This window comes from Cricetulus griseus, chromosome 2 (genome assembly GCF_003668045.3).
Source record: "Cricetulus griseus strain 17A/GY chromosome 2, alternate assembly CriGri-PICRH-1.0, whole genome shotgun sequence".
In the NCBI taxonomy this organism is placed as follows: Eukaryota; Metazoa; Chordata; class Mammalia; order Rodentia; family Cricetidae; genus Cricetulus; species Cricetulus griseus.
In genome coordinates, this window is record NC_048595.1 from 396,139,639 (window position 1) to 396,153,688 (window position 14,050).

General features: G+C 49.4%; 1 protein-coding gene across 3 annotated transcripts; it reads left to right on the top strand.

The window, feature by feature from the left end:
* The first annotated feature begins 1,970 nt into the window (after positions 1 to 1,970).
* Smarcd1 (SWI/SNF related, matrix associated, actin dependent regulator of chromatin, subfamily d, member 1) lies at positions 1,971 to 13,451 on the top strand. 3 transcript variants are annotated; one of them, XM_027396556.2, is made up of 13 exons: positions 1,974 to 2,333; positions 2,942 to 3,129; positions 3,409 to 3,451; positions 3,551 to 3,673; positions 4,120 to 4,242; positions 5,249 to 5,365; positions 6,433 to 6,534; positions 6,787 to 6,948; positions 7,026 to 7,123; positions 8,448 to 8,583; positions 10,233 to 10,355; positions 11,514 to 11,615; positions 11,738 to 13,451. In XM_027396556.2, the coding sequence occupies exons 1-13, from the start codon at positions 2,157 to 2,159 to the stop codon at positions 11,789 to 11,791; spliced, it is 1,548 nt and encodes a 515-aa protein (XP_027252357.1). In that variant the 5' UTR covers positions 1,974 to 2,156; the 3' UTR covers positions 11,792 to 13,451. The 3 variants fall into 3 exon arrangements, with proteins under 3 accessions (XP_035296759.1, XP_027252357.1, XP_027252358.1); XM_027396557.2 differs by lacking the exon at positions 1,974 to 2,333 and adding an exon at positions 2,526 to 2,545; XM_035440868.1 differs by lacking the exon at positions 4,120 to 4,242 and having other exon boundaries at positions 1,971 to 2,333.
* The last annotated feature ends 599 nt before the right edge of the window (positions 13,452 to 14,050 follow it).

Here is a 14,050-nt window from a genome sequence, read left to right on the forward strand (position 1 = left end):
CTGACCTCCTGGCTTCTCTCTCAGAGGCCTTTGCAGAGGGCCACATCCATAAATTTTCTTATGGAACGCTCCTCTTCCCCACCTTCATTTGCTTCTCTCAACAACCTCATCTGCATTTTCTATTTCTATATGATACAGACTCTATATTGCTATATCTCTGTATATACTTTCCCTCCAGCCCTGTTTGTCTCCACCCCGTTCCCTCTTGTCTCTGAGAATCATCCTTCTACCCCAAGTGCTCCCTTTTGTTTCTACCCATTCCCTATCTCTGAATGCCTTTGCCTGTATAAAGAGTTGGACTCCCTCCGGTGTCTGTACTGTGTACACACATCCCTTCGAGAAGCACAAGGAGACGACACGCGCATTGTAACCTTCGCACTGTCTCGGTGGCGACATAAAGGAAGCTGTGAATTACAAGCTCTGCCTCTTTCTGGCCTCACCCTCAGCCCTCCCCACAGCCTTAACATACCCTCTTCCTTGTTCCACCTATCCCAATGCCCTTTGCCTGGCTGACCACAGCCTCGCCGGGGGAAGGGACTGCTGAGGAGGTAGCACCTAGCCAGGAATGGAGCTATGCTGGATGCTAAGCCAAGAGTGTTAGAGACAGAAGAGGCTGGGGATTGGTGACTCTTGCAGCTGGGGCAGTGGGTACCCACAGACAGAAGCGGAAGTCCTCATTCGGTGGCCTTTCTCTCCTCTGGGTGCCCAGTGCCCCTCCCTCACTTTGATAGCCAGGCCCACCACTTGTATTTTTTGGTGAGGCAGGGTTTGGTCATGTGAGGAAAGAGACAGGCCTAGAGGAGAAGTTGAGGGCTCTGCTGTTGTGTGTCCCTACCTTAAGGGACCACAAGTTGAAGAAGAGGGCCTCCCCACCCCTACCAGGCATTCTTCCCAGGCCAGAGCTCCAACCCTTTGCAGGACTTCTCTGACTGCACTGTCTGTCTCTTGGCCTCTAATCCCCAAAAAGGACTTGTGGACAGACCACCTGTGTGCGTTGGCCTGGAGCCAGAGAGTGGGGCTATAGCATCTCTGAGAACTCTTGGTTCTCTAGAGTTCTGTAGACAGCAGACTCCCCAGAAGGAAACAGGCACAAAGCTGAGAAGTATCCACTGGCTGGGGGACAGCAGGCGGGGCTCTGAGTGACGCATGCCTCTGGTCTAATAAACTGGGTTTCAACCATCTCCTCCTCAGTGTTGTTCTTTTTGGTTGAAGAGTTTATAAGGATTACCATTAGAATGCAGCCTGCCTTGAGGGCCATGTTGACTAGAGTAAGGAATTTGGGTAGTCCAGTGTGGTGGCTACACCTGTAATTCCAGCACTTAGGAGATGGAAGCAGGTATCTTTCATTACAGAGCGAGTGTACTACTAGGCTGGGCTACATGAGACCCTACATATTTGATCAGGTAAACACTGGTCCTCCTGGAAAAGGACAGGTTCAGGAATAGTTTGAATCACTGGGCAGTGAAAGAGCAATGAACAGCAACAGATTTCCAGGACCTTCGGAGAGGATTCATGGCCAAAATTCATTAATATCTGAAGGCAATGGTCTGAGATGAAGGGTGAAGTTCCCGCGTCGGAGAGTTATTGAGCCATTATCTGTGAAATGAAGCCGGGGCTACCAGCCAGGAGACCAGAATCTAGGATGGCTTTTCTTTTAATTTGCTGGTTTGTCTTTGCCAAGACATTTCCCTCCTTTGAGTTCAGCTTTTCCGTTTGTAAAACGAATAAACAGCACGTTTCTCTCTTTCGTACCCGGAGTTCGAGCAGTAGGAGAATGGAAAGCAAAGCAAACAGAATGCTTTGGAAAGGCAAAAGCACTGTGTTGAGATGACAGTGTCTCCAGCCTGCGGTGTGCGCTCGTCTCTTTCCAACGCCTTGTCGTCCTCCGCCCGCCTGGGGGCGCCCGCTCCCGTCACCTCTCTATCCGCACATCACTTCTCTATGGTGCCCCTCCTGTGCCGCGAAGGCGGGAGGGAGTGGTCAGCACGCCTTTTCCGCTAGTTGCCCCCTCTAGGCCTTAGTCTCGCTGCCCCGAGCCGCCCGTGCCCGCCGGCGGGCCGGGCCCACAAACAGCCCAGGCGCTCGGGGGGCGCGCGGGGGGCGGGGGGAGTTCCGGTTCCGGTTCTTTGTGCAGCTGCTGCGGCGGCTCCGGGAAGATGGCGGCCCGGGCGGGTTTCCAGTCTGTGGCTCCGAGCGGCGGCGCCGGAGCCTCGGGAGGGGCGGGCGTGGCGGCTGCTCTGGGCCCGGGCGGAACTCCCGGGCCTCCGGTGCGAATGGGCCCGGCGCCGGGTCAAGGGCTGTACCGCTCCCCGATGCCCGGGGCGGCCTATCCGGTGAGTGGGGCAGGAGGAGGGGCGCGTGGGCCGGGGGCGGGGCCGAGCGAGGGCGGAGAACTGACAGGGGTGAGGGAGAAGTGGGAGGGCCTCCCTTGGGAGGGGCTCGGGTCCTGGATGGAGGTGGGGGAAGCAATGCCGAGGAAGAGCGCGATTGGGGGAGGAGGTTAGCATCCTCACCTGCTCCCAGCGGCATTGTCTGCTTTTGAGGAGTGAGTGTGGAGCCAGGGTGGGTGAAGTGGGCCCGGAGGTGGGCAGCTCAGTGTCCAGAGGAACACTCAAGTTAGAGCTGCACGTTGAGGAGATAGTTAGCTGAGTAATAAAGTAAATGTAGAGATGTCTGGTGAGTCAGATCCCACATATTCCAGAAAATTTGAGTCTGATCTGGTTTTTAGACCCTATATTCTATGAAACCACTACCAGGCCTGAAGAAGGTCCAGTTACCGTATTTCAAAGAGGCAGAAAGAAGGCTGTGTGATTGTCCTCCACCCTACCTCCCCCACCCCCATCCTTGTTCATTCCAAAAATTCAGGCTTCCATCACTTTTCGTTTCTTGGTGGAGCTGTCAAGGAAAGGTATGACATCTCTGGGCCCTCTCCATTCTGTAGAGACCAGGCATGCTGCCAGGCAGCCGGATGACACCTCAGGGACCTTCCATGGGACCTCCTGGCTATGGGGGGAACCCTTCAGTCCGACCTGGCCTGGCCCAGTCAGGGATGGACCAGTCCCGCAAGAGACCTGCGCCTCAACAGATCCAGCAGGTCCAGCAGCAGGCGGTCCAAAATCGAAATCACAAGTAAGATGACGCCTGGGGTGAAGGAAAGAAGCTACTGGGAGACCTGTGAGGATTCAAGTGGTGGGAGTACTGAACCAGGAAGTGGTGGTGCTATGTCACCAAATGGTGCTGCAGAGACTCACCCTTGTGAAGGCTTCCTGGTGGAGGTGGAGAGGGAGTTGATGGTGATGAGAAAGCCGTTTTGCAGGCCTTAGCTGTGCCATCAACAAAGGTGCTGACAGCTTAGCTCATGTTCTGACAGTTCCATCCCACCCTGATAACAGTATTTATTCCGAACAGTGCAAAGAAAAAGAAGATGGCTGACAAAATCCTACCTCAAAGGGTGAGTGCAGGCTCTAGAGGTCTTCTTCTTGAAGATGTAGTGACTGAGAAAGTACAGGTGGTCAGCTCTAGGGCCCAATCGTATCTTTCTGTTCCTAAGATTCGGGAATTGGTACCAGAATCACAGGCCTATATGGATCTCCTGGCTTTTGAAAGGAAACTGGACCAGACTATTATGAGGAAACGGCTAGATATCCAGGAGGCTTTGAAACGTCCCATCAAGGTAACACAGGAAAGCACTGGGCAGTGGGTCAAGGGAGGGGACAGGAACCTTCTCCAGGCTTAGGATGAAAATTCAAAGGCACAGCATAGCCCTCCTTGGCATTTAAATTGCATCTTTCCCTTCCGCCTACAAACCAGGAATTACATTAGGAACATAAGAGTAGAGCAGCTGGCAGGGAAAGGGGCGGGGGAGCTTTTGATGTCTCTTGCACCAGAAATATACCCTGCCCATGTTTTTGCTATAACTACTTGCTACCTTGGGAACCTGCCACTTTGTATGGTTTTCTTCACCTGGTATCCCAGCATATTTATTTATGCTCAGGCTCAGGGCCTGTATTCTTCTAAGTGGAGTATTTATTCACCTATCATAAGCCAGCCTAGAAAACCTTTGTCTTTAACATCAAACTACTGAGGCTCCATCATCAATCCTGTTTCTGCCTTCCTCAGCAAAAACGGAAGCTGCGAATTTTCATTTCTAACACTTTCAATCCGGCTAAGTCAGATGCAGAGGATGGGGAAGGGACGGTGGCTTCCTGGGAGCTCCGGGTAGAAGGACGGCTCCTGGAGGATGTGAGTTGAAGGTCCACTGTGTTGGTGTTGTATTCAGGGTGGGAGCTCTTGGTGATGATCAATGTTGTATGGTCAGCAGGAAGCCTGACTGGTGCTTATAGGTCCTGCTGGGAGCTTCCGGAAGCAGAGGGGGGGTGGGGAGAGGGAGAAAGACCCTGTGTTCCCTGCACACAAAGACAATGGTCCTTTGTATCTGCTCCCACAGCTTCACTGGTATCAAATGGAAACCATTATTGTCCTGGGATCTGACTGGATGTTTACTCTGTCCTGGTGATGCTAGCCTTTGGATTTAGCAGCATCTGCAGATTACTTCTGTAGTCCCTCATCCCCACCTCCTGAGTCTATGCTTAGCATTTGAGGCCATGTTCCCTCTCTTAAGTCCTGGAAGTTATTTCTGTCTTCCCAGCTTTCATTGGAGATACCACAGTTTAAGTATGATAGAATTCTCCAAAGGCTTGGGCTCTTTGTTGCTCTAAGGGGAGTATCAGATCAGTGAGAGCCCCCACACTTCCCACCCAGCAGCTCCTTAGGGAGGCTCATTTTTCACTCATCCCCTTGCTCTCTGGCGCTATTTTTAACCATGTGCAGGTGAGCTCATTTAAATGCATTTTTGCAGGAGAATCAGAATCTTCTCTGCGAAGGTCCAGTCTGTCTGCTGTCATGTCTTCTGCCCAGATAAAGCCATTTTTTGTTCTACTGCTTTTTCCTGTGATTCATTTCCCCTCTTTAGTGGGGTTTTTCTCTGTTCAGGTGTGCTTTGTTATGTTAACCTGTTTGGCTTAACCTGCCTCTGCCTCTCCACAGTGGTAAGTCAGAGGTTCTGTCCTTGTTACAGTACTGCTGCCACCATGGCTGACTTAATGACCAGCCACTCTGCCATATTCAGAAGATATTTCTGAGGTTTTATTTCCCATTGGGGTTAGAGGTTCCTTTTTAAAGAACTATGTCTTGGGGATTCTTTCTGGCCTCTTTTCTAACATGACACCCTCCATCTCTCTTCTTCTAGTCAGCCTTGTCCAAATACGATGCCACCAAGCAAAAGAGAAAGTTCTCTTCCTTTTTTAAGTCCTTGGTGATCGAGCTGGACAAAGATCTCTATGGGCCAGACAACCACCTGGTAGAAGTGAGTAGTTCTGCCTTCCAGGCTTTGAATATATTGGGGGTGATAGCCAAACTTGAGCATCTAGGGAAAGAGGGGGGATTAGCCCAGGTGTGTATTTCCACCTTTGCAGTTTGCATGTTGACCTCTAGGTGGCACTAGCTGTACTTAGTTGGGACACAAGAACTCTTGCAATCTGACTTGACCCACCTGACCACTGCCCTCAAAGAAAACTCTGATGGAGTCCTCTTACACTTCCGGCTATCTCTGCATCTTGCTTATAAGTATTGGTGGGCTGTAGTTCCTGACACATTGTGTTTTCCTGATAGCTGTTGCTGTAGTTAGCGGGTGGACTAATAGAATACTAGTGTTAGTCTAGGTTCCTTTAGATTTATATTTCAAATAGACAGAGATCCGTTATAACACCTGGTTGTACACTGTTATCAACAGTGTTTGAGACACAAACCCAGAATAGTCTAGTGTTCCCTGTGAACTTAACCTGCCCCTTTCTTTACCACTGTAGCTGCAGCCCCTTAACCTCAACCACTTAAGAGACATGGGAAGGGCTCTGCCATCTAAGAAGGGAAGTAAGTCGTAGAGTCAATAGAAATCTGTAAAGGTGCTTGACTTTATAGCAGTAGAGTATCATGGCTAAGATACACCAGAGCTCACATCTTGGCTCCATTATGTATTGACCTCAGTGGGTTGCTTTCTCCTTCCAGGTAGCACTTTCCTCATTGTAGGTGGGTGTTTGGGAATTAAATGATAATCCAGGTAAATGTCATAGACTCATATGTATATATTACCCTCAAAAAAAAAAATGAAGCTGCTTTAGGTTTCTGTTCCATGTATATTATCCATTTACTGGTAAACTTATCCCTGGAAATTGAAGCCATTTTAATTGCAGTCATCCTAAATAGTTAGAACTGACAGCTTCTACTTACGTAGACAGTAACTCCAAAGCCGTGTGCATCTTAGAGATGCTTCGTGCTATTGTTCTTCCCCAGTAGCCTCAGTAGGCAGAGTTGAATGTTGAGTCATTATAGAGCTCTTCCTCTGGAAGGGAGCCCCTGACATCTTCCTCTCTGTAGTGGCACAGGACGGCCACTACCCAGGAGACCGACGGCTTCCAGGTGAAGCGACCAGGAGATGTGAATGTGCGGTGTACTGTCCTGCTGATGCTGGATTACCAGGTATTTGGAGGGTCACGGCCACATCCTGTGAGAGCCTGGTCTAGGGTCTACATCTGTTCATGAGTGCTTTGCCACTGTTGTACACTAAGAAAGAACCATTTTTCTTTGTCGTCTGAGTTCTTTCTGTAACTTGACTGCCTGGATTTATTAGTGTTTGTTAGATTGAATGTGTTGCCATACTAAACACCCCAAAATGAACATGGAACCAGCTCATTAGCTTCACCTTGGTTCTGTACTCTTGGTTCTCTGCAGCCCCCCCAGTTTAAATTAGACCCTCGTCTGGCTCGGCTCTTGGGCATCCATACCCAGACACGTCCAGTGATCATCCAAGCACTGTGGCAATATATTAAAACACACAAGCTCCAGGACCCTCATGAGCGAGAGTTTGTGATCTGTGACAAGTACCTCCAGCAGGTATGTAAAGGGCACATTCTATAGTGAGGGTCTAGTTGCATTGAAAGTACCAATCTGAAGCTACCTCTGTCTCACAGATCTTTGAATCTCAACGGATGAAGTTTTCAGAGATCCCTCAGCGGCTGCATGCCTTGCTTATGCCACCAGAACCCATCATTATTAATCACGTCATCAGGTGAGCCTGCGTCTGAGAGGCTGTGGTGGCTGGAGCCACTTTGGACCAGCTTGCACAGCCAGTTGTTAGACTGCCAGGGGTCTTGTTTGACAGTTGCTATTTAGACTTAAATTATATAAGATTGTTTTATACATTGGGGCTGGAGAGATGTCTCAGAGGTTAAGAGCACCGGCTGCTCTTCCAGAGGTCCTGAGTTCAATTCCCAGCAACCACATAGTGGCTCACAACCATCCGTAATGAGATCTGGTGCCCTCTTCTGGTGTGCAGATACACATGGAAGCAGAATGTTGTATACATAATAAGATTGTTTTATATCAAAAGTGAGATTGATACGAACTCCTGCTTGCCTGCTGTTCATTAACCTTTGCAGATTTATGCCCTGCAGATTACTGTGTCTGGTGTGGTTGCAATCTTTTCTCCCTGGTTAATGCTGGAATGTTAGTGGCTAGAAATCAGCTAACACCGTCATAGTGGGGTCTGATGCCCCTTTAAGACTTGATTACCAGGTTGTCATTGTGGGGGGGGGGGGTCAGTGACCATCTTCTTAGGAAGGATGGGGCCTCCGGATAATGCTTTTTTTTTTTTCCTTCTTAATTTGGAGAGCTAGGCAGCATCTCTAGACAGCAGCATGCCCTGTCATCAGGTATCAGCTCCTTGCCTTCTTTCTTGTTCCATGCTACGTTGTAAAGGCCTGTGTTTCCTTAGTCCCTAAACCCCTCACCCTGTAGTCACTCTACAGCCTATGTTTGTACATTGTGTCCACACCGGCTGTCCAGATTCTCTGTAGAACAGGCTGGCCTTGAACTCAGAAATCTGCCACCCCCACCCCTCAATGCTGGGATTAAAGGCATGCATCACCACTGCCCAGTTTGGATTCCTGTTTTTTAAACTTTTCACAAAATACCTTTGGTGGTATTTGGAGTTTTACCAGTGACTTTCTAAAAACCAAACTCAGACAAACAAGATGCCTCAACAGGTTAAAGGTGCTGGCTGCCTAGCCTGATGACCTGGAACCCACGTGATAGACGGAGAGAACTTACTCCCACAAATTGTCCTCTCACCTACATAGTGAGTGTGCACGGGCAAATGCACTCCCACAGAATAAGTAAATAGAATAAAAACCAAATTTAGTGAGTTACAGTTTGTATATTATAAATTATACCTATTTAAAGTGCAGGCATTCGGAGGTGCATACTCCATACAGCTCTCAGAGGAGGATGTAGACCATCTTCCTTTTCCCTTCATCCCTAGACCATCTTTCTGACCTTTGGCAAGCAGGAACTCAGAAAAAGCCCTTTACTGGACCCTGTTGTTTTCTCCCCAGTGTTGACCCAAATGACCAGAAAAAGACAGCTTGTTATGACATTGATGTGGAAGTGGATGACACTTTGAAGACCCAGATGAATTCTTTCCTGCTGTCCACGGCCAGCCAGCAGGAGATCGCTACTCTAGACAACAAGGTAGGGCCCCATCCCTCAGTCATGGCTTCTAACTGCCTTTTGGTTCTTGGTTTTAACTAAAAATATATTGATACCCAGAACCATCTATGTCAGGCTATCGCTATGTTTGGTGGTAATTGGAGGCAAGCTCACATGCATACATTTAATTCTGACTATTGGATGTTTGTGTTTTTGTTGTTAGCATTTTGAGTCAGTCTCTCCCTTGTAGACTAGGCTGGCCTCAAACTCATGGATGATATTCCTATGTCATGTTCCACAGTGCTGAGTTACAGATAGGAGCTGCTGTGCCCAGTTTGGGCAATACCTTTTAGTATCGTTGAGCCTCGGTTTCTGGTATCTGAAATGAAGACTATGTATGATACCTGTTTTTATGTGGTTTCTCTGTGTATGAAATGAGACCATGTTTTTAAATATTTGAGCCTGTACCCAGCATATAATTCCCACTGCTGTTGATGCTGCCACCATCATTACCATTAACATTATAGGCATAGTCCCTGCAGGCAAAGCCAAAGTGCTTTGTAAATACCATAGATAATGTAGAGGCTTTCCTGGGAGAATAGACACCTTAGGTAAATTTTGAAGGATGAAGTGGAAGTTAACAGATGGGGAGGAAGCAAAGTGGTGTTTGGGGTGTGGAAGGCCGAGGACAATCCAGAGAGATACGGGATAAGGTATGTAAAAACCCAAGGAGGAAAATGAGCCTGGTGTGGTCCCAGAAATACAAGCGACACCAGGCATGGTGGTTCACTCTGTAACCCTGGCACTTGGAGGCAGAAGCAGGAAGCAACACAAATTCAGGTCCAGTCTTGTGTACATAATGAGCTGCAGGCTAGTTAGGAGTACAGACTACCTCAGAACCAGAAGTGCAGAACTCTCTCATGTGTCATGCTGGACAGGACATGAGCTACCTTCCCGGTGTGATGTTCAGGCAGAGGAGGCTGCTAGGGAAGTGGGAACCTGGTCAGAAAGCTTCTGTATGGGGAGAACTTGTGCATACCTCCTGCAGGTGCGACACGGAGCCTATAGAAGCCTTCACCATGGAAGTACTAATGCTGTCTGTGTTAGTGGATGGGTGGAGAGAGTTGAAGAGGGGCAGCTCTGGAGCAAGTCTATTTCGGAGGCGAGACTGATAGTCTGTGTGAGATATGTCAAGGTTCTACACTAAAGGCTCAGACAGGGAGGACAGAGATAGGATTTGAGAATCAAAGTGAAATGAAGGAATGTACCCCCTGTTTGGGTGGGCCTAAGAGAGAAGACCTGGCTTGGGTAGAGAGTAGTCTCCACTAAGATCAGGAGGAGGGATTAGGGGAAGGATGACCAGGTTTTTTTTTGGGGGGGGTCCCTTTAGGGTGTCTTGAGATGCCAAGAAAGCATGTTGATTTGTTGGAACATGACACTCTGGACTGCCAGTGATAAAGTAGTCACAGTTTGTAGTGATGCATATTGAATTGGCTGAAAGAACAAATTCCCCTACCTGGGATAGAGAAGCAAACACAGGACTTTTTGTAAGAAGCCAAGGGTGAGGGCACCAAGTAGACACAGGGCAGCAGGCTCTGCACCTGGGGTGGGAGCAGCTGTGGCAATGTCAGCCTCTGTCTGCCTTTGGCTTGCAGTTTCCCTGGCTTAAAAATGGACCATTCTCCTTTCAGATCCATGAGACAATAGAAACTATCAACCAGCTGAAAACCCAGCGAGAGTTCATGCTGAGCTTTGCCCGAGACCCTCAAGGTTTCATCAATGATTGGCTTCAGTCCCAGTGCCGGGACCTCAAGGTAAAGAGCCTAGGAAGGACCCAGAGGGAATCCAGGAGAGCAGCATGGTTTGAAGAGCTAAGGGACCACATTCTTTTAGCATATCCCAGGGTCTGTTTTATAGTTGATAAGGGAAATCAAGGCAGAACCATCAGGTCTATAGTTAATACTTCCAAAGTATTGTCACTTGATTCCAGGCTGTTGGGTTAGAGCTGAAGATCTGGGCTCTCCTCTTCCACAGATGTGTTCCATTTGGAAAAAATAGGCTACTGTTACTAAAAATAGTGAACCATGGGCAAACTAACTGGAATTAGTAAAGTTGTTCAAAAGAAAGAGTAGTAGATGAATGGAGAATCCCTGGGAGACCATGGAGAATGGAGTTGAGGATGCTTCCCAAAGAAGAGCATCATACGCTCAGGCAGGGAGGTGTACCCGGGCAGCATCCTTGGCGTCCTGCCTTGCTGTGACTGCTGTGACTAGTGCACTTTTGAGCAGAGGAGCACCAGAAAGGGCCTGCACCTGGTGGTGACTCTGTGGTAGTCTGGGGTATTGTCTTTGTCTGCTGGGGCTTTTAAAGAAGCCTGACCCAGACTTGGTAGCTTCAGCAATGGGAGTTTGTTTCCCAGTGATGGAGACTGGAAGTCCAGAAGGAGAGCATCAACAGGGCTGTTCTGTGCTCTCCACTAGCTTCTGGGAACCACAGGTGTCCCTCAGTTTAGGCTTGAGACATTCTCCATGTGTCTTCATTGTGTCTTTGTGTCTGTCTCTATATTTCCCTCCTGTATAAGGGCACCAGTTATACTGCATTAGGGCCAATCCCAATGAGCTTATCTTAACTTGACCATCTGTAAAGACCCTATTTCCATATCAGGTCACATGCACAGAGGAATTAGAATTTCAGCATCCTAGCCGGGCATTGGTGGCGCATGCCTTTAATCCCAGCACTCGAGAGGCAGAGACAGGCGGATCTCTGTGAGTTCGAGGCCACTCTGGTCTCCAGAGCGAGTGCCAGGATAGGCTCCAAAGCTACACAGAGAAACCCTGTCTCGAAAAAACAAAAACAAACAAAAAAAAAAGAATTTCAGCATCTTTGAGGCAGGTGGCAAGGGACACAGTTCAACTGAAGAGCAGATGTGGAAGCAGGAATCATGCTTGTTCTCTTCTCCCCTTCTCTCTCAGACTATGACTGATGTGGTAGGTAACCCAGAAGAGGAACGCCGTGCTGAGTTCTACTTCCAGCCTTGGGCTCAGGAGGCTGTGTGCCGATACTTCTACTCCAAGGTTGGTGCTATGCCTGGGGCACACTAGAGAGATGACAAAAGACAGGAGTCTGTACCTTTGAATGGATGTCAGGGGTGTTGGGTTTTTCGATGTCTCAAGCTCCACTCCTGTTTTCTCTTCAGGTGCAGCAGAGGCGGCAAGAGTTAGAGCAAGCCCTAGGAATCCGGAATACATAGGGCCTCTACCGCCCTCACTGGCTGCACCAATTCTGTTGGGGCCCTGTGCTGCCTGCCTCAACATACCTGTGCTGGTTTTGCTTGAGGCATTCCAGGAGATGCTGTTGGTTCAAGGATAGCATCACGATGAAGAGGGTGTCACATTTCTGTTTCACAGGCACCTATTGTCCTCTTCTTCACCCCAGCCTTCCCCTTCAGCTTCTCCCCACGAAGTTCCCATGTGCCTCTACCTCCCTACCCCATCCCTGGTCTACATAGGACCTCTAGATAGTGTTAGAGAACCCATAGTGGTAATCAATGCTCTGAAATGACTGGGGCCTCTTGAGGCCAGGTGGTCTTCAGGGAGACCAGCTACACTGATCCTGCCCTTAGGAGGAGACCCAGGTGTTGGGAGCTGTCCCCTCCTCTGAGACTCAGGCCTCGGGCACTCTGTAAGCTAGTTAACCTTAACCCTCCTGGTGACTCATCTTCCTCCCTTCCCTCCACAGGTTGGAGCATATTCTCCCTTTACTCTTTGCCCTCTGGCACTAAAGGAGCCCAGGCTCTTGGGCTTCACTGAGCCCCAGGTCGGTCCCTGCCCTCTGGACTGACCTCCTGTCTCAGTGCTGTGTGACCCCTTAGTGGGTCCATGTCAGTATTGGAGTGTGTTTTGAACTGTTGCTCCCTCCCACACACTCCCATAACCGCTCACCCACCTGCCCACCTGGTACAGGATTTCCCCACATCTGTCGTAACCCATGGCATTTGGGAGGGGGATCTTGCCTTTCCCTATCAGGGCCCCAGGGACCAAAGCTGGGGTGCTGTCCTTCCCTTCCCAGCAGAGGCTGTTCCTTCCTGCTGTTGGAGGAGTGGCTTGTTCATTCACTCCACCCTGCCCCCTCCCTTAAATGGAGAAACAGGCCTAAAATCAAACGGGTATAGCCCTAGGCCATCCCTGTCTTCCTGTCCCATGTCTGCCCAGTTGAAACCCAGTGGTGGCTTCTAGGGCACTGAGGAGTGAAAGCGCCTAGGGCTGGAGAATAGGTCTGAAATGGGTTTGTGTCTCCCCACCCCCTGCCCTCAAAGCTTCAGACCCCTCAGGTAGCAGCAGGAAGGTGGTATCCTGACTCCTTGGAACAGTATCTTTGCATCTTTCCAGGGGAGCCTCAGGTTCTTCCAGGTTTTACCGCCTGGAGTTAGCATACCCCAGGCTCAGCTCGCAGACAACACTGCAGGGTGGGAGACAGCTGGGCACCGGGGAATTCCGTTGAGCATGGGCTCTGAACTCACAGAACTGACAAAGCCCCTGCTTCCCCACCCCACCTCAGGCTCCTGCGAGCAAGTGTTCCTGCCCCCTTTCCCTGCCTGTTCTGTACTGGGGGCAGCAGTGTTCTCTCCGTCTTCCCCCTGTCCTCTACCTATCCCCTTGGAAAGTTCTCCCCACAGCGACACTGGACAACCCTGGGGCAGCTGAGCCCCAGCCTGACTCCTGGTTGGAAGCGTCATGAGGAAACTCAGCACTCCTGCAGTGTCTCTGTTGATGACTGTTTATTAACTGAATTGTGGGTTTTTTGTTTGCTTGTTTGTTTTGTTTTTTTTTTTTCATGGACCAAATTTTTTTTGTATTGTCTCCTCATTGATGTCACCCAGTTTTAATAAAAGACTCTTCTGAAGAGTGGGACTGCTGTGTCTTGTCTGTCTGGGCCTTCTGTTATGGACATTTGACAGGTGTTTATTGAGTGCTTGATAGGTGTCAGTTGTGGCAGGCTCTGGGGATCTGGGGAAATGAGTCTCCCTTGGGGACTCTGGGTCTTATTTTAGAGTAAGCTGTGCTCTTGGGATGATTGCACCCATCTCATCCAGCAAGAATGGACAAGGCAGTGGCACTGCTGGCTTCTCCCTTGTTCTTGAAATCTCTAGGTCACTTGATGATGGCTGGAACAACTTGTCCTTGGTGTCTGTGGCCCCTTGGTGTTGATGAAACCAGTCTTTACTGTTCCCAAAGGCACATGTCCATGGAGCTGGTGCCAAGGCCCTGGTGACAGCAGGCGCTTGTATTTTCTGTACAAACCCACCAATTTACTGATCTCATACTTACTGAGGTTCGACTTAAAGCCCCAAAACACCAGGGTTTTCTTTGTGTTGTGTTATGGTGATAGGGGGCTTTGTATGTCTCCAAGGCTGACCTTAAATTCGCTATCCACCTGCCTCAGCCCCCCAAATGGAGATTATAGGTGTGTATTACAATGCCCAAGGTAGGAAGTCTGTTCTTAAACCCAG

Bases quoted from the DNA above. Each gene is read 5' to 3' on its own strand.
- Smarcd1 (XM_027396556.2), top strand. From the start codon at position 2,157: ATGGCGGCCCGGGCGGGTTTCCAGTCTGTGGCTCCGAGCGGCGGCGCC. The intron at 3,130-3,408 runs GTAAGATGACGC...TATTCCGAACAG, and splicing joins GTCCAAAATCGAAATCACAA to TGCAAAGAAAAAGAAGATGG. The intron at 6,949-7,025 runs GTATGTAAAGGG...TCTGTCTCACAG, and splicing joins GTGACAAGTACCTCCAGCAG to ATCTTTGAATCTCAACGGAT.